The 22,237-nt window shown below is 41.8% G+C and overlaps 1 protein-coding gene across 1 annotated transcript; it reads right to left on the bottom strand.

The window, feature by feature from the left end:
* Positions 1-3,553: 3,553 nt before the first annotated feature.
* Positions 3,554-21,702, bottom strand: EMP1 (epithelial membrane protein 1). The gene is made up of 5 exons (XM_019480840.2): positions 21,526-21,702; positions 11,639-11,757; positions 8,226-8,322; positions 7,959-8,099; positions 3,554-5,543 (listed from the first exon to the last, which is right to left on the bottom strand). The coding sequence occupies exons 2-5, from the start codon at positions 11,714-11,716 to the stop codon at positions 5,389-5,391; spliced, it is 471 nt and encodes a 156-aa protein (XP_019336385.1). The 5' UTR covers positions 11,717-11,757; positions 21,526-21,702; the 3' UTR covers positions 3,554-5,388.
* Between the last annotated feature and the right edge of the window lie 535 nt (positions 21,703-22,237).

The raw sequence follows: 22,237 nt of genomic DNA on the forward strand, positions 1-22,237 counted from the left end.
TGTCTTGCAACAAGGAGATCTGAATGCTTGCAGTGTACTCAACGTTAAGTACTTTCCACAAACCTTAAAAATTCTCTGTCTGCTTGATGACAGTATAAGTGGGCATTTAGCCTGCAGTAATATCATAGAGGCAACTGAAAGCCACTTTGCTAAGTGTAAAAATCCTCAGTTGTGGAATTGTATTAAAAATGTTGTTTCTCATGCTGCCTAATGAAATTGAGAAATTGTATTTTTGGGATAAAATTGAGCCAAGAACCCCCCAAGTTTGACTCCCATCCAAACCCCAAGTCCTGAATATGAGCCAAGTAGATCAGATCAGTTGATTTTTATCATCTTGTAAATCAGTTGTAATGAGCACGTTCCAGAATCTCACTTGAGGCAGATGTTTGCTGGGGAAACTTTTTCCTCATGGATTGATCTCCCTTCTTTCCTCTCCCTTCTCACAGATATCCTTATCCACATGCAAAGCTCATAAAACTTAGAGCAGTTGTACAAGAAGGCAGCCGTTTACAACCACATAGAGTAGGTTGAAGAGGAAAGCAAGCCATTTTGTAAGCACTGTAACAAATGGCAAGATATATTTAGACCAGATACCCACAGACCTTGGGATGCTTCTGCAACATAGAATTTGTTGTACTGCATGAGATCACTGGTGCATCCTGGTATCATGTCTTTAACAAAATCTGGGAAGCTGAACAACCCACAGGAATGGAACTTGCCAATTGTGTAGTACTCAAAAAAGGTGTGGGAGTAGCATACCTTTCTGATTCTTCTGGCAATCACCCTGCACCCTGACTGCTTCTATTATCTTAGCTGGCATGGCTGCCTATGTAAATGGTAATAAGATTATGGAACCTGCTTTAAAAAACCCATGCAGGTACAGTATATACCTCTAACACTTATGGAAATGCATTCCAGAGACTGGGTGTGCTTTGCATGGAGTGATATTTCATTTCTTCCTGTTCTACTTTGTCTCCTCTGAGTGATCCTAGAGTTAAACTGAGCCCAGTTGTCATTCCACTGGAGAGTGGAGTTACTCTAAGGATGAATCTGGCCCTTAACCTTTAAATCCCTTCCCATACAGCAGCCCTTTTGCCTTCCATCATTTGTACTGCCCTTTCCTGCCCCTTTTCTAGTTTTGCTGTTATCTTGTCTATGAGGTGAGTGAAATTTGCTCGTGGTAATATAGTGAACACAGACCAACATCTTATGTAAGGGCACTGTCCTATTTTCTGTGTTATTTTCAATCCCTTGCCTAATACAGCTTAGCATCTGAGGGGTTTTGGGGACTGCCACAGCACATTGAGCAGGCATCTTTAATCGACCTGTCAACAGTGGCCCCTGGATCTCTTCTGTGATAATTTACAAATAATTCAGAACCCATCAGCATGTATAAGCACTAGGAATTATTTCTTCCCAAGTGCTTTCCCTGACATGCATTGAGGAGGGATGTCATTTGCTACTGTTCTCTGCTTAGCTACAGCTCATTTTTAGATCTTCTTGTAGCTTCTCACAATCTTTCCTATTGTCAACTAATTAAATACTTCTTGGTCTCTCTGCCTTGAACTTAATACAGATAATGAAACATAATGATCATTGTACTGATCCCCAGGAAGGCCCATCAGGCTTAGTTTTTTCCATTCTGAGAATTTGGATTGTTTGTCCCTACTTGTTCCTGACTAGCTCTCACATCAATTTTCAATCCACAAGAGGGCTTCACTCTAGTCCCTTTGTGAGATGTTATCAGAAGAACTGCAGAATGACACATGATTGTCATTCCCTCTGGCTGATTTATTGCAATTTGGTATCTTGAATTAGTACTTCATTTTTCTTATTAAATACCTCCATCTTCTAGAAATGCCTCACTTTTACTTCCTGTAGATTTTGTTTCAAATGTTTGTGTAAGGGATGTTCCTTCATCTTCTGCAGGGAAATCTGAAGAAAATAAATCACTTTGCCTGTTCTCCATCTCCTTATTCTCTTTGATTGCCTCATAGCAATTTACCAATATCCTTGGGTCTTCCTTTCTCTGTTTTAAAAGTTATCCTATTATTTGTCCTGGTACGCTTAGCTTTTAAGGCTGATTTTGTGTTAGCTCCTCTTAAGGCCTGTTTCTAAGCCTACTGAAATCAATGGAAGAACTCACATTGACTTTTGGTGGGCTTTTATATTTTGTATTAACTTCCCTTGGGGATTGATTCTCATTTAAGACAGGTTGCTTTTGTAGACTACATGCAGTCTTGATTGCTTCTTACCTTTTAAGCTTCCTTTTCTGAGTGTACAAGGTGCATTATACCTAATCAGTATTCAGGGAGGGCCTTTCCTTTTGGGTCTTAATTTCCTAAACATAGTAGGACCAAAGGCAAAATAATAAGAGTTCATCAGGGGGTCAGGTGTTCTGAATGCAGATCATCCCTTCTAGACAGGGTTATATTGTGCTGTCTTTGGTTTAAACCAAATCAACACTGTTTGGCCAAAGCTATACCTACCTGCATTTGGTCTGCTGCCTGAGAAACAATAAATTCAGAAATAGAGTCCAAACAGTACTATTTTCTGTTACCTCCTATCTAGTCTTCTAAGCAATAAAACACCCTGCCTGTCTCTCTCTTCTTCCTTCTCACTAACTCACCCAGTTGTCTTGAAAGTTCAAACAAATTCATTTGAAAGAGTTAACTCACAGCTGGAAGAGATTCCTGAGATGTCTCTGAACCTTAGCTGGAAATTAATTTCAGAACTTTCAGCTGTTTTATAGTTTGGCACGGGATACTAGTAGGAGAAGGCACAACAAGGCTTCAAGGACCTTTCCAGGAACAGGAAAAGACCATGCCCATCTTGTCACATTGCATGCATTTCACCAAGTTGTTTCTAAGACCTTGCTGTGATGTCTCAGCTACTTTATAGTTGGGTAGTTGAAGTCATACGCCATTAAAGTTTAGTATTGTGCTGCTGTCTGTTGATAAGGTTTTTCAAAGTACCCCTGCTGAGAGTGTGGGATTTTAATTTCATGGCTAATTTGATTGGCAACATTTTCTATCAAACTGACTACCCACGGCCCGGATCCTGAATGTTAGTGTGAGTCAAGAGTGGCTGTCACCTCGCAGGGTCATGTTTCATGTTTTCTGTAACTCATCCTCTAGGTCCTTATCTTACCTTCTAATAAATCAAAGAAGTTTAAGGTAGAAAAACCTTGTCAGTTATCTGACCAAACTCATAAATTAAAGATGTAAGGTTATATCTTCACAATGTTGGCACTGGGAGTTTGATCCCACTGACGCATATGGCTAGACTCAGGCATATGCAGAGTGGGAATTTGTCCTGAACCAAGCTCCTGGAGTCATGTGATTGTCATAATTTTGGGAAGTAAAGTGTGAAAATTGAAAGGGAACCTAACTATAGTGTTGGTATCAGCCTGAGCTTGCAGAAAGCCTGACATGATATCCCTGAAAGTAATCCTACTCATGCCCCAAAGAGAAAGCTTATATATAGACCATCAAAACCATCTGGTAAAGTGAACCATCTCAAATACTTAAAAACATCAAACCAAAAATCTGTATTATAAATGGAATTGGTGTGTATTTTTATATCCCTAAACTTAGAAACATTTATTTCAAAATATTTACAATTAGTGTATATGCAATAAACTTAGTATGTTATAGAAACAGAATACAGTACTAAAATATGTCCATCAAATTGACAAAGCCTTGGTAGAAAAAGAATGAAAAGAATGTAACAAAGAAATAGCAAGAGAAAATACTGTTGTTGCTAAATCTGCATCCATAAATTCTTGATGTTTCCTAACTTTTATTTGTGGGCATCACCAAAGTGAACCTTGACCTCTTGACACTCTTGTAAATAGACCATGGAGTTTATTTTTTTAGAAAAGGACAGAAATATGTGGATTGGATACCTTGATGTAGTATGGCATAAAAGTGGTTTACATTTCCTTGCAGACTTTAATGTGGGGATCTCAGTTTACTAACATTGATTTATAAAGCTACTCAATACCTCTGTTTGGTAAATGTTTTTATGTATATGCCTACTTTTAGGAAATCATAGGTGCAAAAGTGTGAAGTGGCTGAGACTATGTCTACATTGTAAATGTTCCATGCCCATCAGCGGTGTCCTCAAACACACCATACTGCTCCATGCACACTGCCATCCAGAGCAGAAGTACTTTAGCTGCATCTACCTGGTGCTCAGGACAGGCTAATTAATGCTTCTGAGTGATAATTTTTGAGGATGTTACTGCCTACAAGTGCCTTGACTTGCCAGGGTCACACAGCTGGTGACAGCACTGGAACAGAATTTAGGAGTCCTGACTGGCATGATTTCTGCTCTTATCACAAAATGTCTTTCTATGAAGAGATCAGTGGGTTGTTGATAAATACCTCATCTTGTGCTACAAATGAAAATAAAATTGATAACCTACAGATTGTTATAATGGCGAAAAGATGAAATTCCGTGAGCCTAAGGTCGTTTCTTCAGTGATCTGAGTGGAAAGCCTTTTCTGTCCTATTGAGTATATAGCATGTGCATTTCAGTTTTAGCAGGATGGGGCTACAAGGGGGGGGGGGGGGGCTCCCTGAGGCCTTCATATAGATGCTATTTTATAAAGTTACACAGAAAAGGATAATGGACACATTTATGTGACTCCTTGGGATGTATACTATTGAGCTATAACTGCATCCTCTGTAATTAAAAGCTTTGCCTGACTCCTTTCTCCCTTCTCTTTCTTTTCCCCTCACGTCCTATATGTTTTCATCCCCCACACTACCTCTTATCCCAATGTGTCTCTGAATCATTCATGAGAATTACAGTCTTTATCTTAATGAGGAAACAGGAAGTTGATGAAATTGCTGTTTAAATTTTTTTTAAACTTGAATTTTGTCTAATTTCAGTTAGCCTACTCTCAGAAATGTCTCTCTTATTTAAATTTTTTAAATAAAAAATGTAACAAAAGGCCTGTGCCAGTGTTTCCATGGGAAAAGAAGTCTTAAACCTCACCATTCCACCCACAATTCACACTAAGAAGTAACAGGAAGGGGACTGAGAAGGGGAAAAGATGCAGCATTCATTTTCTTGGTATCCTACAGAGTCAGTGATGCAGTCTGATGGTTCCTTAAAGTTCAGCATGACTTTGCGAGCAAGGATAACAGTGGCTGGTTACTTGCTGTTCATCTGTAGCTTTATGACCAAGGAATCCACGATGCACTGGGCAGACCAGAGCTGTTTTTCTCTCTAGTGGATTAATTTCTGTGATTTTCTTTTATTTTGATTGCAGTAGCTGTTTTGTCATTGTTTTATTGGCCAAACAGTTCTCCCAGCAGAGTGACTTCTTCTCCTCCCCATCCCTAATTTCCAGCCCACCACCCTTAGCTCGTGTCATCCTTATTTCTTCCTAAGGACAAGGTAGAGGATGCCAATGATGAAGCTGAAGCAAAAGCAGATCCAGGCCAAGATGAAGCAGTAGCCGTGATGAGACGACACGTAATAGCCTGAGTACTGGGAAGTGAAGATGGAGGCTCCAATCAAAATGCACAGCCCTGTGGGGTGGAAAAAAGAAGGAAATGGAAGATGCTTTAAAAACTGCAGGACATCTGAATACTATATTGAGAAGTGCTAGAGCTACCTGGTTAGATGTTAGTCCATGTTTCCTATGAAACGGCTGCCTGCATATTTCATAGGAAAGTTCTGAGACATTTTTTCTGTGTCCAAGTAGATCACAGGCTGATTTGAAATTGTGAGGCTACTCAAGAATACTGAACTCTGTATGCAAGTATTTCTGTTTGTACTGACTCTTGGATAACACAGGCCACACCCTATATCACCGAGCTGGCAATCCTATTCCATCTTGCTAAACCATTACTAGGAGAGGTGGGTGGATCTGTGTCCTCATGACTTTTTGTAACTTGTCATATGGTGAAGGCATTTTGCAGAAGTAGATGTTTTCAGTATTTTAGCAGGGGTATGAGCAGGGTCAAATAAGTAGATACCTCACAGGTGGATTAGGATCTGGTGCCAACAGCTGACAAGAGGAATTTATTAATTTACAATGGGGGGCTCTGGACAACTAACAACTCCAATATTTGGCTTTGCTTGTACAGTCTTATGTAACAAGAATCTGATACAGAGCCAACTGAGTCATAGAAGAGATTCCTGTTACTTTAACAGGTTTTGGACTAGAGATCATCTTTTGCTTATGATTTATATATGGTAGGGCAGGTCTGCATAACTTCCTGGAGTAATAAGTCCATCTGATATTTGTAATCAACATGTACAACTGTACACATTTACATACACAACGTAGGTATTTAAAGTTGGTTTGGAAATGGTATTTTCTATTTAAATAAAGAATTGACCCCCCCCCCGCATTTCATGAAAATCTTTAAACCTTTTCATTTTAGAAAAAACTAAGCGTTTTTAATTTGAGAAATAAATATGTATTTTAATTTTTTTTTAGCCTAAAACTAAATTTCAAATGAAGTGGACATCTGCCCCCCTCCCCACAAACAACGAATCTTATCAAAATATGTCACTTTCTATTGAAAAAAATCAGAACATTTCTGATGAGAAAAATGTTCTGATCTGATCTGCTCTGAAGGATGTATATGGACTGCCTACAGGCTCCATTTTCTCTTTACCGTTGCTGTGCAATGCAGTAGCTGATGCTCTGCATTATTCACAATCACTGCCCAGCTGTCTTAAGTCAGTAAAGTAGATAGGTACATGTGGCAGGGCACTGGTTGTGCTGCCACTTTAAGGTCCTGGAGCTGGCAGCTGGCAGGTGCCTGATGGGAGCAGGCATTTTGAGATCCGGTGCTGCCCATATAAACAGGGCAGCTCTGCTACTGGAGGCCAGGCAACAACATCGCCTGGCTGGAGGGCTGCTAGTGTCATCTGGAGGTAAGGGAGGAGCTGTAGGGGATGGTCAGGAGGCTCCTGGTCCTGGGCATGACCTAAAACTGCACCCTGCCAGGAGTGGATGGCCTGGTGGGGCTCTCAGTGGTGCGGGACCCCCAGGAAATGCCAGGCCAGTGACCACCCTGGTGAAAGGCGGGTCGGGGTGCCTTAACCCCTAGCCCCCACCACTGGGTGGGTTACCCCTTTGTTTGTAGGGCCCAGAGGGCAGACCCCAGGGGAGAGAGAGGGGCTAGAGACTCAGACCTGATTGAGAGAGTACCCCTGACTGGCCCATGCTGGGGCCAGGGCCAGAAGGCTCACAGGGCCAGGGGCCCACCGTGAGGGACACCCAGAGCTGAGGGCCTGGGGTTCCGACTGGCCTGGAGGTGGGCCAGGGCTAGTAGCCAAAGGTCCTGGAGGGGACCACACCCGAGAGGGAAAAATAGTTTCAGGGAGCTAGATAGCCTGAATGAAGGTGGGGTAGGCCACCTGAATGCAGGGATCTTGGAGGGGTCCTGATAGGAGGATTCTGGGGCCCAGTGTGGGGCCAGTGATGATGAGAACAGCTAGATGCCATCTGCGAGGCTTGGGCTGCGGTGTGGGGAGGACAGGAGCTACAGATAGCGCCCCCTGGCATCAGGGCAGGAAATGGGCAGCCTCCTGCTTATTAACATCCATTAATTAATTCTATCATCAAGGCGTGACGGGTGAGAAGGCGGGCGGTTCCCACAGGAACAGGTGGGCAGGCCACAGCGAGAGCGGCCCTGAGCAGGCCCCCTGTTACAGTATAGATTCTCAACAATCTTTGATCGCTTAATTTCTGTTTATTTTAGTGAAGATGAAGTGTCTAAATACCTCTTGAGAACATGGTTCCAGTTTTAGTTCACTGATATCCTTTTGGTCAGATAAGACACCCAAAATAACTGAAGAAACAAGCTAGAGACTAAGGCAGGATTAATTATGTCATATGGTGAGAGGGTGTGCATGCATACACATACACACACATTCATTTTTAAATGTTTATGTAATCTGATGCGGAGAGAATGAAGTGGACTTACAGCAAACCAGCATGGTGGCTCCAGCGATGTAGAAGCGTTTCCCTTTCTCCAGGGTGAAGAGCTGCACAACGAACATGACCAGCGAGACAAAGGAGAAGATAATGGCCAAGATCATGAAGGCTTGCACTGCTTTCATGGAGTCTATCAATGCATAAAGAAGAAATCATGAGCATTTTAGGGCACTTTCAGTGTCATGATGGACCAAAGTTCTTCAAATAATACAGGTCATATCAAGACCCAAGGAAAATGTCTCTTGTGCCTACATACCCTGAGTATGGATCACATTTTGCATGCAGTGCCCATGCATGCATTGTAGCCAGAGTCCCACTGTCCCATTGTCTTTTACTGAACTGACCAGCCAGACCTGAAAGAACAAAAAAGCTGTCAGATTCATCACTCTTGCTGCACTGACCACAATTGCTACAGTCTTACCAGGTTCAAAAATAAGGTACAATGGTTACCAGAGACTCTGTTAGATATTGAGAGGGCATCTGGGAAATGTTACAATGCCCTGTAAGTAGGACATTTAATCAGTAATGGAGCTGCTCTGCATGAATTGGAATGAGTGGACCAATTAATGTTGGAAGAGTTAATTAAATCATGCCACATAGTGGCTTCCATTGTCACAATAAAGCTGTGATGTGGTTGGCATTGGTATGCCCTCCCTTTGAAGTGCTACGGTTCTATGGATGCATGTGTGCCAACCTCTTTTTGGTAGTGGCCCTCTGTCACTGTTTCGAAGTAGGACAGTACACAGCTTTATAGTTCTGCCGATACAGAAATGTGTGGCATACCCTCTAGAGCAGTGGTTCTTAGCCTTCAGACCAGGCCTGAAGTCTCCACATGGGCCCAGAAATTTGGCAGCAGGGGAGCAGCGACAGCATTAATTGCTTCTCCCCTTCTGCCAAATTTCTGGGCCTCTGTGGGGGACCTATGGGTCAAATGATGTGGCCCTGTGTGCTAGTTCGCATCAGCATATGGTTGGGCCAGTGTGTGGAGCCTCTCCATAGTTGTGTCTGATGTGCAGGTTTGGACTGATGCACTACATCACACCCACACACTGACCTTATGCTGGATCCAGCTGGTGGACCAACCACTGACACTCATCTGGTTTGTGGATTGGCCCTGTGTCACTAATCCAGCCTGGGAGGCCAGATGCCTGAACACCACTGATCTAGGCACTGGGCTGCAGGGTGAACTGAGAACTTGTGGTGGAGTCTTGTGATATTTTAGCTGTGTTTTCCTTTTGTTCTAGGTTTTGGGGTCAGCCCCTAAATATGACTTGGGGCTGTTAGTGAAGACTATTCACTCAGTTGTGAGTTGCCACCAGGGGTCAGCATAGCCAAAGTCATAGAGCTGCTCTGTGTTACCTAAATGTGTTGCACAGCTTGTGTAGACAATGTTTTCAAAAGACCAGAGACTTCATCAGACTCATTGGTTTGGAATTTTAAAATGGAGGCCTGTGGCTTTGCCTCCTGTTTGCTGTAAAATGCACCAGGGCCAGCAATTCACACTGCACAGTACGCTAACAACAGACTTTTGCTTAACTACAGATGAACCTGTCTGTAAATTGTAAGCCTGTTGGGCAGGGACACATTTTACTGTATGTCTGCAGTGGGTAGCATAAAATGTCCTCAGTTTAGCCGAAACCTACAGGTACTAATGGACTCCACTGGTGATTAAATGTTTCAGTGGTATGGAATAGGATTGTATTCTAAGGATTATACATGTTTTTTAGGGTCTGGCTTGTTATGAGAGAGTGTCAGGAAGAAATTTTTTATATGGTACAGTATTGTAGAGTGACTTCATGGATTCTTCCGGGCATCTAGAATTAATAATTAACAGTATATCCAACTAGATGATATCCTGGGCTGACTCAAGAGGGCAGACAGCAAATTACTTGGTTCAAGGAACTGTTGGGTTGTGATATGCAAGGAATTTGATTACTAAACAAAATCACATGCTGATTTATGCCACACAGACAGAATTTGTTCTTTATCCAAGTCTCTTATTTTCACCCAAATGAATATAGTTTGTTTTCCTTTGCAGCTTGGTTAGCAAGAGCACATTGGAAATAAACACCTACCGGCCAGCATGTCAGCACAGTGAGATTTTCTGTCAGATATTTCCAACACGCAACATGCTCTGCTATCAATCCTATAGTATTTGTGCTGCTTTGAGTTACTTCCACCTTGGCGCAACCATTTATAGTCCTGAATGCATAGCAATGCTTGTTCTTTCTGTGTCACAGGTGCTCTTGGACCACATGCACTCTAAGGGATTCTGAATGCTTAGTTACTAGCTGCTTTGAAGCAGGTAGGAGTTAAATTGCATGATGATGCACATAACTAATCTTTTAACCTAGACTGGCAATAATCTTCATTTTGACCTATCCTTCTCATGTTGGGTATGTATATGCCTTGCCCTATAATTAACTGATAGAATTCTGTCCTCAGCAGTATCCACCAACCTCATTGATTTCATGGACTTTCATGAAGGGGTGGGAGATCAAAATTTGGTCAAGAAATATGCCTCTTCCTTAGATATGGGTGGTAAAATTAATCATGGATCATCTATAAGTGCTTTAGCTGGTCAGACCATGAGTCTGGACATCCTTTGGAAGTGCTGTAAGACCTTATTTGGGCAGGCATTTAGCAAACATAAGTAGGTTGGGATATTGTTTAGGGGATTTCTGTCATGTTTGTATTCTTGTTGCCTTCTAAGTTATTTTGTTCTCTTGTTGGTTCTCCTGTTTTATAAATTATTCTCTTCTCTTTGTAAGTTACCCTGAGCATTTGTTGGAAAGGTCATTGTATAAATTGAATGAATGAATATCCAGATTCTCTCTCTTTTTTTTTTTTTAAATGAGTTGTCGTTTTGTGTAGTGGTATGTACAATGACCTCATGTGGCCTGTTTTCCATATTTGTGGGGATAGGTTTTGGAAAGTGGAACCTTATAGTAAGTTTATAGGTCTTTTATATACATCTCACACTGTAAAGTATTTTCTGCCTGGCAGGGAGCAGTCCTTATTTGGGTTGTGCACAGGGTCTTAACAAATAGATGATAATTAATTGTACCAAGAAGTATATTTACTCTTGCCAAAACAACTCCTGAGAGCACTCTATCATTCCTGAAACAGACAAACATGGGAGACCTTATATAATTGTATAGCAGACTGTCTGCTAGATGGGGTGATAAATACCACCTCAAACTATCATCCATTAATTTCACTTGCTCAGCTAGTTCCTGAGTGGAGAGTGTTACAGGTGTTGCCTATTCTAAGACATGGGGAGTAGAAACCTCACCTTGAAGCTACCTTGTTTCAGTTCAAGGGTAGGAAATCCTATTCTTATGGTGATACTTAAATACTTTCAGAAGTAGGAACCTGAAGCTAACACTTAAAGCAAAGTGGCTTGATTATTCCCCCCCCCCCAGGATGTATTTATTTCATTAGTATAAAATTGGAGCAAGCCCATGGTAAATCAGGCTCCTTATGTTTTCTGACTACCATCTCTCCCCTGTTGTGGTTGTTAACCTTCTGAGAGGTTGTGTCCTAAGACTATGGGTCTTGCTACACAAAGGATGACCCATTTCAATGGTATATGGAGATATGGAGTTATGACTATGGAAGGACTGAGTTCAGAGCCTGACAGTTTTGTTCAGAGGCGGAATTACTTACGTTGGAGATAGTAGAGACAAAGAGCATGATCACAGTGGCAATATGGATCACAAAGATACCAGCCAGTAATACCAACATCTTGGCTCCTTGCTGTGTGTGTGGACTGTCTTAAGAAGATTCTAGAGGGGAAAATGTATTGGAGTTAAAAATAAAGGTAGGTGCTGGATCACAGTACATTAATACAATAAATAACCCCTACGTGCAAGAAAACTGTCAAATTTGTCATAAAATCATCTGGGAGTATGGTGGCAGAAAAAAAATCTAAAAATACTATTGAATCCTGTAAATGAATTGCCAAGTGTAGATATTGTAGTTGGGGTAACTGGTTTCAGAGGAAAAATAAAGCACTTGACACCAAAACTAGGTTGAATGTACATGTTACCATTACTAAGGTTTGTAGCTATATACTAGTAAGTTAAAATGATATATTCTAGTCTCTCACTTCAGAAAAGTGAGTTATTTGTCTATTGCAACCATAGAAGCAGGACAGATTTCCTCTTCCTCAGCCCCTAGTATATAATTCAGCCTTTCCCAGTTGGTCTTATGTATTCTGGGTGGTTTGAGTTGAGGGATTTGTCCTCGTCTGATCTATCAGATGTTGGGCAGGGCTGTAGATGGCCTGCATGACTATACAGACTAATGGTCTGTTTCTCTATGTTGAGAGACCATGTCACACTGGAAGGGTCACTGGGATGTTTCAGGGAAGTGGAAAATAATACTACATTGGTTTGTGGTGAGAGGTACCCTGGTTTCTTTTTTAAATGCAGCTCAGTTTATTACTACATTAAGACGCTGCTACTTGTTTCTCTGCTTCTATCCATCTTGCTTCTATGGTTGCAATAGACCAGCTTTATTCCTGTCTGTGCAGGAGAACTTTCTTTCCTGGAGAGTTTCTTGTCATTAATGGGCATAATTGTAAAAGTAAAGATATTTTAGGGACTTTCATTGGGTGGCTTTGATCCTACTACTAAACAAAACATTCTATTTTTTCTGAAATAATGAAGTATGAGGATCTGAGGCCTTGTGTTGACTTGCTCCCACAAGTCTGGGGACTGAAAAGCATTAGGGTTTTAGCTCTCAGCTACCAAGAGGACACTTACCAGCATGTAGAAATAAGAATCACGGAAATTAGATGGAATAAATTAGACAAACCTGACAGTCTCTATTTCCCCTGGCCACTAATAGCCTGCTCTTTTGGGTGTATAGGTGATTAAAGAATTGAGCAAAATAAATTTCTTGTCATCAGTGTCGCTGATGGTTGAGGAACACAGTGAAACACCTGGATTTATTTTTGTTGGTTATTTTAGGTCAGGTAAATTAGGTGCAGAATGCAGCTGGTGAATGGCACCAATGCAACATAATGCTAGAATTATAAGGTGTGTGTAGAAGTGCTTCATGCACATTTTTATAGAGCTGTAATGTAGAGCACTTTTTATAGCACTATAAAGTTACAGTGCTCTTAAACATTGCAGAACTGCAGTGTTCGCTAGGCGGGTGGTGAGCTCGGAGTCTCCCTGCAGTTTCCAGCCTCAGCAGCAGGGTGCGCTCTGCAACCTCCTGGGGCTTCTCCCCTGGTCATAAATGTGACCAGCATACAGCAATTATTTAAAGCACGGTAGGTTGCTAAAATGCTGTAAAATACAGTGCTTCAAATTTAATATGTTATTCAACAAGGGTTAATTTAAAGCACTGTACCCATTTTAAAGTACTGTCATGACTTAACAGAAGTATATGGCTTTACAATAAAGCACTTTAAAATGGTGAAAAAAGCAACTTCTGTACAGACGTGTATTTAGTAATATCTTTTATGCAAACTGTAACAAAAGGCTTTTTTTAGTCATGCAAATGGCATATGTTACTCATTTACCACCTTCTCCTCCCCTTTCCCTTCTCCTAATTGCAACTCTTTGTGTGAAAGAGCTGCCTTTAAAGTCTTCTAGCTGTTGGTAGAAGGCTGCCAGGATTTCCCACTGGCTTGCTGTTTGGCTGAAGCCAGTGTTCGCTGATCACCAAAAAAACATTTCTGAATTAAGACAACAGAGGAGACAGTCACACATTATTGTTCTTTAAGGGCGCTTGTACATGTGACAGTGATAGTTTTCTTTGGGACTTTGTGCTGTGCAGTCTCCAAGAACTAAGTCACTTCTAGAATTGGAGGGTTTGAAGGGACTTAAAAGATCTAGCTTAACCTCCTAAATAGGTACAGGTTTGCTGTTCCTAAACCATCCCACACACATGTCTATCCAGCCTTTTCTTGAAAATCTCTAGGAAAGACTATTCTACAACTTCCTTGAGCAGAAATAGAACTCAGGCCCCTTTGTTCCCAGTTGGTACCATAGCCATGGGACTATACTGAGTTAAAGTACAACCACTCCCCCCCCCCCCCCCAATCTCTAGGGAATGCTTCTGAATAGCTGAGGGGTGGAGAATGGCATTCCATTTTGACTGAACTACCTGCTTTTCTAACCCTTTCAATAGAACAGAAAGTGCCTTGATAGAAAAGAAAATGCTCTTTCTATTTTTTCAGGTGAGACGTGCATTCACATTTCTAGGCTGGTGTCATATTATAGGAGCAACAGAACATACTGCATGCAAATTTCTTGCTGTTTTCCCAATCTGGTTGCAACTGAGATTGAAGTTCTTTAGGGTTTTTATTGGACCATGATTCTGTCCCAGCCTTCCTAAGACTACCAGTTTTTCCACTGATGGAAAATCATTCAAAACTCTAATTATATTTAACCATACAGTTGTTCAATACAGCTTGTCCTTTTCAGGGCTTCCTATCACTAGTCATTGGAGGGGGGCAGCATGTCCAATAACCAGGGGTTGTGGAAAGTTCAGGGAGCTCCAGCAGAGACCACTGTTGGCCTTATTTATTTATTGATTGAGTGATTGATTTATTAAGGAAATTTCAATCTCTGAGCCAAGATAACCGGACTGAATAGAGGAACTCTTTCAAGATACCAACCTTGCAGGTGAGGGGAAGTGAACTTATCTGTTTGCTAATCATCTTGAGTAGCTTGAGATGGAAAAGGGGCTGAGTAGCTTGAGATGCAAAAGGGAGCCTCCCTCTACAAGGGTCATCAATGCCCAGGAATAATAGCTAAAGCACCTTTCATCAGAGAAAGTGCTAATGAAGCATTTGAGGACCTATCTATTCAGGGACCACTTCACCTACTGCTGAAATTCAGCCAGTTCAGGGGGAGAACACAACTGCAAATCAGTAACATGTAGTACACTCAAGTTCAAGACAGGAATACGTACAATTGAACCTACAGGCCATGTTTATATAGTCAGAATGTAACTGCCCAATACATCCTCTGTAGTGTAAATAATCACATAATATGCTTTGGGATCCTTCTGGATGAAAAATAATAGAGAGGAGTCAATCATTACCTTTGGTCTAGTTTTAGCATAGCCTTCTATATCAAATGTATAGTACTACATAAAAATATGGTATAGAGAAAATGAATGATATGATAATGTAGTAGTTTTATATGATTCATATCAGGTAGGTTTTTTTAATAGTTCCTTCTGTCTTAACTATGCATATAATTGATTGAGAAGGGCTAAGAGTGTGACCACTGGAGATGGTTAGAAAATATTTTGAGGTTTCCCTACCCTTTTCTTTGCAGAAATTTGAGGTGGTTTGGTAGAAAAAAATTAGTTGGAACTATTTCAGCCAAAACCTGAAAGTTTTCTATTTTGAACTGCTGCAGCTGTGCCTTGTGGGAGTTGCAGTTTTGTTGGTTTTATATGTCCTCTCTGAGCTGGATATCTGGTTTAGGGCTGTTCCTCGAATAACATGCCACATCTCTAGGTAGGTTCATTATGGGAGACAGTTTGACTGTGAAGCCTGGGTTATAGAGGAAGATTCAACATTACAGTTAGCATAGATCAAGAGCTCTGACTTCAGCAAATCAATAGCACCAGAAAATAGGTGGTCTAAAAAGTTAAAAACACTAAATGACACCCAGTGCCATGGCAAGGGGAAAAGTGATCAGGGCGACTGCCCCAGGCACCGAAGCAAAGGGGCACCAACAGGTGCTGCCCAGCCAGGGTGGGGGGGCAGGACGTGGGATGGAGCCGCAAGATGGAGCCACAAGTGGCTTGTTTGGGTGGGGCATGGGGACAGGGGGAGGGCAGCTCCTGCCGCTGCGGACGCTCCTGGGCAAGCATGGGGGGGGGGGGGGGGGCTGTGCCCCTCAGATCTGTGTATGGGGTGAGGGCAGACTGCCACTGCAGGCTTTGCCCTGGGTGCTAAACTTCCTTGCCACGGCACTGATGACACCAGAGACCTGTGGTCTGCCTGTTGTTTCGGATCCATCTTGGGACTTAGAGGCCTTATTGACTCCGGGAGTTTTGAAGCCATTGTGGTCAGGCAGTATGGCCCAAAACCTTAAGCTTGTGCTCTTGTCTCAGTTTACCAATGAGGTGCTTTTTATAAAGATGTGGGTGAACAGTAACTCTTGGATATCTCTTGGGAGTGTGACTTTTGCATGTGTGTGAATGTGAAGAGACTTTTGGAATCTTTGAATTATGGAAGTAATTCAAAGGACTTCATACACGTGCACGTTGTGCATACGACTGCTAGAAGGGATATACCAACCATCTACAGATAACTGATGGATGAAAACATACAGGAAGACAAGGCATTGTATAGACTAGCTGGAAGTAATGGAATGAAACTGAGCAAATGAAACACTTTGTCTGAAGATCAGGAAACATTTTTTCTTCCTCACAAAGGAAGAGGTGGAAGCCCTATGGCTTGAGTCACTTTTTACTGGACTTGACACATTACTGCAGAATGTTCTCTAGGGAGCAATTCTTTACTGGCTTGGGTGAAAGGAGAAACGGAAAAGATGACCCAGTAGAGTTTTCCAGATTTAATAACTATATGATTCATCTGAGTGGCAAATCTTACATCACTGAAGGCAAAGGCTGGGAAACTGTCATTTTTTTCAGGAAGAAACAGCCTTGGAGTGCTTTGGTAATTCATGTGACAAGATCAACAAAAATTCCAAAGCTCTCTTGGTAGTAGGAAGGGGCAAAAGCAGCTGCCTGAGGTTTGGCAGCCTGCCAAAAGCTACTGCTGGAAGAACATAGCATATCTTCTTGCACTTCAGACATGCAAAGGGGAGGGGGCTGAGCATCTACTGATGGAATGAGAGAGGTGGAGGAAAAGGAGAAACTAGAGTGAATGGGAGTCTCAGAAATGTTGCCATGGTTTACTGTATGTATATATGTATGTGTGTGCATGTCTATCTGTACACACATGCATACCATATAAATGTTTGGGTGCTCCTGGAATTCCCATTGAAATAACAAAAAAGAAATATTTGATTAAGAGTGGAAAAAAAGTGTGGTTAGAAATGAAAGGCCAATATGCTGATGACTAGAAGGAGCCAACCAACTTATTGGTGTGCATATGAACTACATAACTCTACATATGTAGCACTGGGAGCTTTTTTATGTGCAAAAATGTTGGACAAAATGTTTTCATGAATAGGAAATTTGCTATGTAGGTTGGACAGGCCCAAATTATTCATGAGTTTGGATCAAATTTAATTAACAGTTTTGGCTGGAAAAAGCATGGGGGAAATAGTCTGGAAAATGTCAAATGACATTGTAAAGTGAAATGCTCATTTTCAGAAATGGCAAAACATTTTGCTTCAGCATTGCTAGGAAACCTTTTTATTTTTTTGGAATGGCCTTATTTGTTTGTAATTGATCTAAATTGAAAGAAAAAATGTTAGAAGATTTGAATAATCCCAAATTTGAGTTTGGGTTGACTTAAAAAAAAATCTTTTTATTTTCACCGAGGGAGGGGGAAGAGGGGAGAAAATTTTCTATTTTGGTTTAACCAGAATGGATTTATTTTTTCTCCAGTTGAACTGAAAAATTCCTTGTTTGCTCTGGTTTGTTTTGCTTATTTGTAGGTCTGCAGGACTTCTGTGTGGGTGATATTGCTTGTTTTTGTATGCATAAGTGTCTTCGGGATTTGCCTCTGTCATTGCACATACACAGAAAATTGTTTAAAATCACAACCATGGTCCTCCTGAGACATCTTTTTCACAGTCTTTGACAAGCAAGTTCCTGCCTCCAGACACAACAACTTCCCTAAGATTTTCCATTTCTGTGGCAACCTGAACTCAAAAATAAACACATGGGTCCAGATCAAGTGACCTTTCCTTTTCCCCCTAAAATTTCTTCAGTAAACTTGCCAGGATAGACATTGTGCCTCCCAAAGGATCCTCAGGTTTGAAAACCAGCTAAGAACAGATTGTGCAAATTTAAGTGGTTGGTTTGTTTTTTTTAATACCATGCCATAATACAAGAATAAAGCAGATACAATTAAAAGAATGGCTATTGAATTAAGAACAGAACAGAGTGGATTCTGTCTGTGCAGGGCGTAGTTCTACTGTGCTTCTCACTGCTGAGGGAGGACCATCAAGTGTACTGCCCTGGGATTTACCAGGGCAGGGCAGATTTCTAATTATGAGTAGTATATCAAGTTATGTTAGATAAGGGTAATTAAATCTCATGTTAAAGGGCATGAATTGATATACACACAGGTCAGGAAATAACTTGTTTACATGTGCTGCTATAGCAGTGCATGGCTAGCGGCTGCTAGATTCAAGGTACCAGTCAGGATGGCTCAGTGGTTTGTTTGGGCAAAGCTAAAACTCTACTCTCGGATATTTAGTTTAAAATCCAGATAGCAAAATGGATTATTTCAGCAACGTGTGGCGATGGCTGCAGTTCCACCTCAGCAAATCCTTGACCCGCCTGCATATTTAGCTTGCAATCCATTCCTTTTTCTCAATTGCTTTCCTCCTCCAAGAGGCTTATCCTGTCCCTTAGGAGAAAGATAGCCCGTTGTTGACAAGTGCTTGGACATTGGAATCTAAACTTGTTGCATTAACAACACCCAAGCAGACTCTGGCCCTTGTGAGCAACAGAGGGAAGCAAAGAGGCTTGTCCTGGGTTTCTGCTAAACAGAAGGTATGTCCTTAATGCTAAAATACCTGCAAAATGGGCCTCCAACAAGCCATAACTAGAGCTCGAAATTAAAAGAGGGCACAGCCAGTGGATTGTAGAACAATCCTTAGAAACACTGATGTAACTGAAGACTGAAGTAATGATGTTGAGGAAGTTAAAGTCCATTGGTTTTGTAGTAATTCGGCATATTATGGTTCACAGTCTTTGACAAGCAAGTTCCTGCCTCCAAAATAAGATTTGGGTGTAGAGTGGGAAAGGAGGTTAGGAGACTGAATTCTCTTGACCTGTGTATAAACCCAACCCACCATGGGTGTGCCAGATGTTGCCTTATAAAGGCAGCTGATTCCGGATGCCCTTTACTAAAGTGCTGCAGCTTGCTCCAGGGAATCACAATGACTAGAGCAATTGTGGCCAGGATTTCTCATATGCTGGTTAGCAATTTGCATATTGGTTTGTTATAATAAATGAAATGAAGCACCTACCAGCATGTCTTACTGCATTTTGTAGAAACCCTCCCTGAAGCTGCTGTCTTATCTGTTTGTGTTCTTTGTGGTGGCAGTCACAGCAGAAAACATTGTGGAATTCTCTGTGCCCTAGTGGGGACTGTCAGGTAGGTAGCCTTGGTGGTGATGTGCATCAGGAAAAGGCCAGTTAGCGCTCTTTATTTGTCTATCTGAGCACTTGACTTGTGTGAAAGTTTTGTGGAGAAAATTAGGAATCTATCTTGAAATGTTGAGATGGGAAGTACCTGCCTAACTTCTGGCAGTGGTAAGTGAATCACTTGATTTCCCGCCCCCCCGTTCATCTTGTTGATATCAAACTGGGAAAGCAAGAAACTAGTTCCTTTAGTCTTCTTTGCATTAGTCACTGCATGACAGCAGAAGCAAGAAAGGAGGTAGGAAATTAACACCCCCCCCCCCCCCAAGATTTATCCTGTTGCCTTAGAATAATCTTAAAATTGAGTAATAAAGACAATTTGACCTAAAGCCAACAGGCACCATGAAGGAAGAGGATAGGGTTGGGGAGACAGTGTTGTCACAGGAGCCACTACCTCTTGGTCTGGGGAAATATGGGCATGCTAGCATTGAAGATCTGGCTGTGTGTCAGGCTATGCTGCAGGAAGCCGGGCAGAACTTGGAGTAGGCATGGCAAAACTGGAAACAGCACTTTAGTTCTGAATTTCCCTGCATTTAGTCAGTTAAATGAAGATCCCTGTGGTGTGTGCTTCATCAAGATCCCAAAGAATATCTAGTAATATCAGTGAAAGTTTGAAAAATAGTCCTAAACACAACCAAGGTACCATGTCAAACCAGCCAACAGCGACAGACCTTTATCATCATGCAGTCCTGTCATTTAGGAATGGGCAACCAAAGCCCCCAGATTTAGACCCCTTCCATGCACAGCTTTGACTGCCTCCGAAGTGGTAGTTTCAGCCATCTGTGTAGTGTACCCTCCCTTGCCTTCCCCTCCAATTTGGAGGATTCTCTCTGGAGCGTACAAATGTCCACCCTTGGTTGTTCAAGGCCTTTCAATAGGTGGGATTCAAGCACTTTCTTATGGGTTTTTGTGTGAACAAAACCTGAGGACTATTTCCTAATCGCACACAACTGGTATGGTTTTGTCAGGGAGAAACTGCACCAAGTACCTGAAGGACCTCTGACACAGCGAAGGCCAAACTGACTACAACAGGGTTGTTTGTGTGAATGAAGCAAGTGGGATTCATTCCTCTGTCCCTGATTTTTCCCTTCTTTCAAGTTTCTTAGTTTTAGAGGCACACTGCCCCAGTGAAAAGGAAGCAGAACAAAGACGTTTGAGACTCTACTTCCAACTCTGCCTGTGACTTTGGGCAAGTCACTTCCCCATCTTTGCCTCTGTTTCCCTGGTCTCCTTTTGCCTGTTCAGACTGTAAACTCTGTGGGGAGTGGGCTCTCTCTGACTATATGTATACATAATGCCCACCATAATGGCCCTTCAGTCCTGCCTGGGGTCCTAGGAACTGCAACAATAATGACAGCCCCTCTGAGACATCACAGCTTAGTGTTGTACTGCTGCGCCAACTGGGCCATTACTCTGGGGTAGGACAGTAGGAAAGAGGAGGGTGCATTAAATATAGCAAGGCTGTTCTGCATTAGAGGTTATTTGGAAATAAGCTGAATATAAGCACAAGAAAGCAGTCTGCAGCTCCAGGATTAATGTGCCCCACCCTCTGGCATTTGTACAAGGAGCTGGGTAGGGCACAGAGGGGAAATCCAGTCAGTGTAAAACCCTATTTTTTATATGTCTTGAATGTCTGTGTGGGGGGCACCTAATTTGATTGAGACAAACCCTCCTGCCACTGAAGACTTAACTTTTTCTATTTTGTTTTTTTAAACCAATATAAAATCAGAGCTTTGACACACCCCAAATCATGAGGGAGATTTGAAAACCACAGTCAAGTATCTTATCTGAGGTAAGCTTGTATAAGCTAATGCAAAGCTGAAATGCTAGTGCTGATTTCATAGAGAAAAGCTGCAGCTCACAGACAGTCTCGCATAAGAAAAAATGTAGCAGCTCCCTTAGTTCAAATTGCCTGGGTGGGGTTCCACTGTCTCTCTCACATTTTTCCATGCTTGAGGCAAGAATATAATAGTGGTGTAGCAAGCAGTGTGCAGTTGGAGCCAAACCCTGCAGCTCCTTCTAATACAGTCTCTGCCCTAAGCATAGCAGAATTTCAATGCAAAATGTAAAAAAGGATAAGTATCTATTGTTAGTGAGCTCCATAATTCATATTCTGAAATAGAGGGTATTGTAGAAATTAAAAAAAGGGAAAGGCAGAGCTACTAGGTCAAAAGAATGAATCTTATTGAATAGAAAAAGCAGTTGCTGAAGATTTTCAGAATTCTTACCCTGGTAGAGGAGGCTGGCTCTTTTGAAGCAGGACCTTGCTTTGCTGTAGCCTAGTCTGGTCGCATGAAACAGCAGTAAAGAGAGTTCCCTGCTTGCTGGGTTATAAGTTTCCAGTGGTAGTGTGTCAGGACGTGTGGTGGGGTGGTGTCTTCTCACTGACTTTTAAAGGAGTTTCTATGAATCAGCCTAACTTTAAAGAAAAAAAAATTAATAAGCTACGCCCTGTTTTCTTGGCAGCAAGTCAAAAGTTACTGGGAGGAAACCAGCAATTCAAAGAGATCGCTTGTAGGATTCTGTCTGACTCAGTGCAGTACAGAGACCACAGCCTGGAAAAAAGAATGACACTAATCCAGTTGAGTAATAGGAGGCCCATAAACAGCATCTGTTTATAAAACTGACATCTAGTTACCATTAAAAAAAAAGTATAGTTACAATGTAGCAACAAAGCTTAAACAATACAAGTCTCTCAAACAAACAATCAAATGCCCCGGTATAGGCCGTGGTGATGGTGGTATGAGTCATATTGCACACCCCAAACTTCCACCAGACTCTGGGGAAGGAGACATTATCCATAGAATTGGGGGGGGAAGGATTTTGGTTTGTTCCTGTGAAATGGACTGGATGAGCCTTGCAGGAAGGTACCCTACAGCAGAGATCCCTTCAGCGGTTACTCTGCTGGTGATGGCTGTCTCCAGATGAAACAGACAGAGC

The sequence above is a fragment of the Alligator mississippiensis genome, chromosome 4 (genome assembly GCF_030867095.1).
Source record: "Alligator mississippiensis isolate rAllMis1 chromosome 4, rAllMis1, whole genome shotgun sequence".
NCBI classification, from domain to species: domain Eukaryota; kingdom Metazoa; phylum Chordata; order Crocodylia; family Alligatoridae; genus Alligator; species Alligator mississippiensis.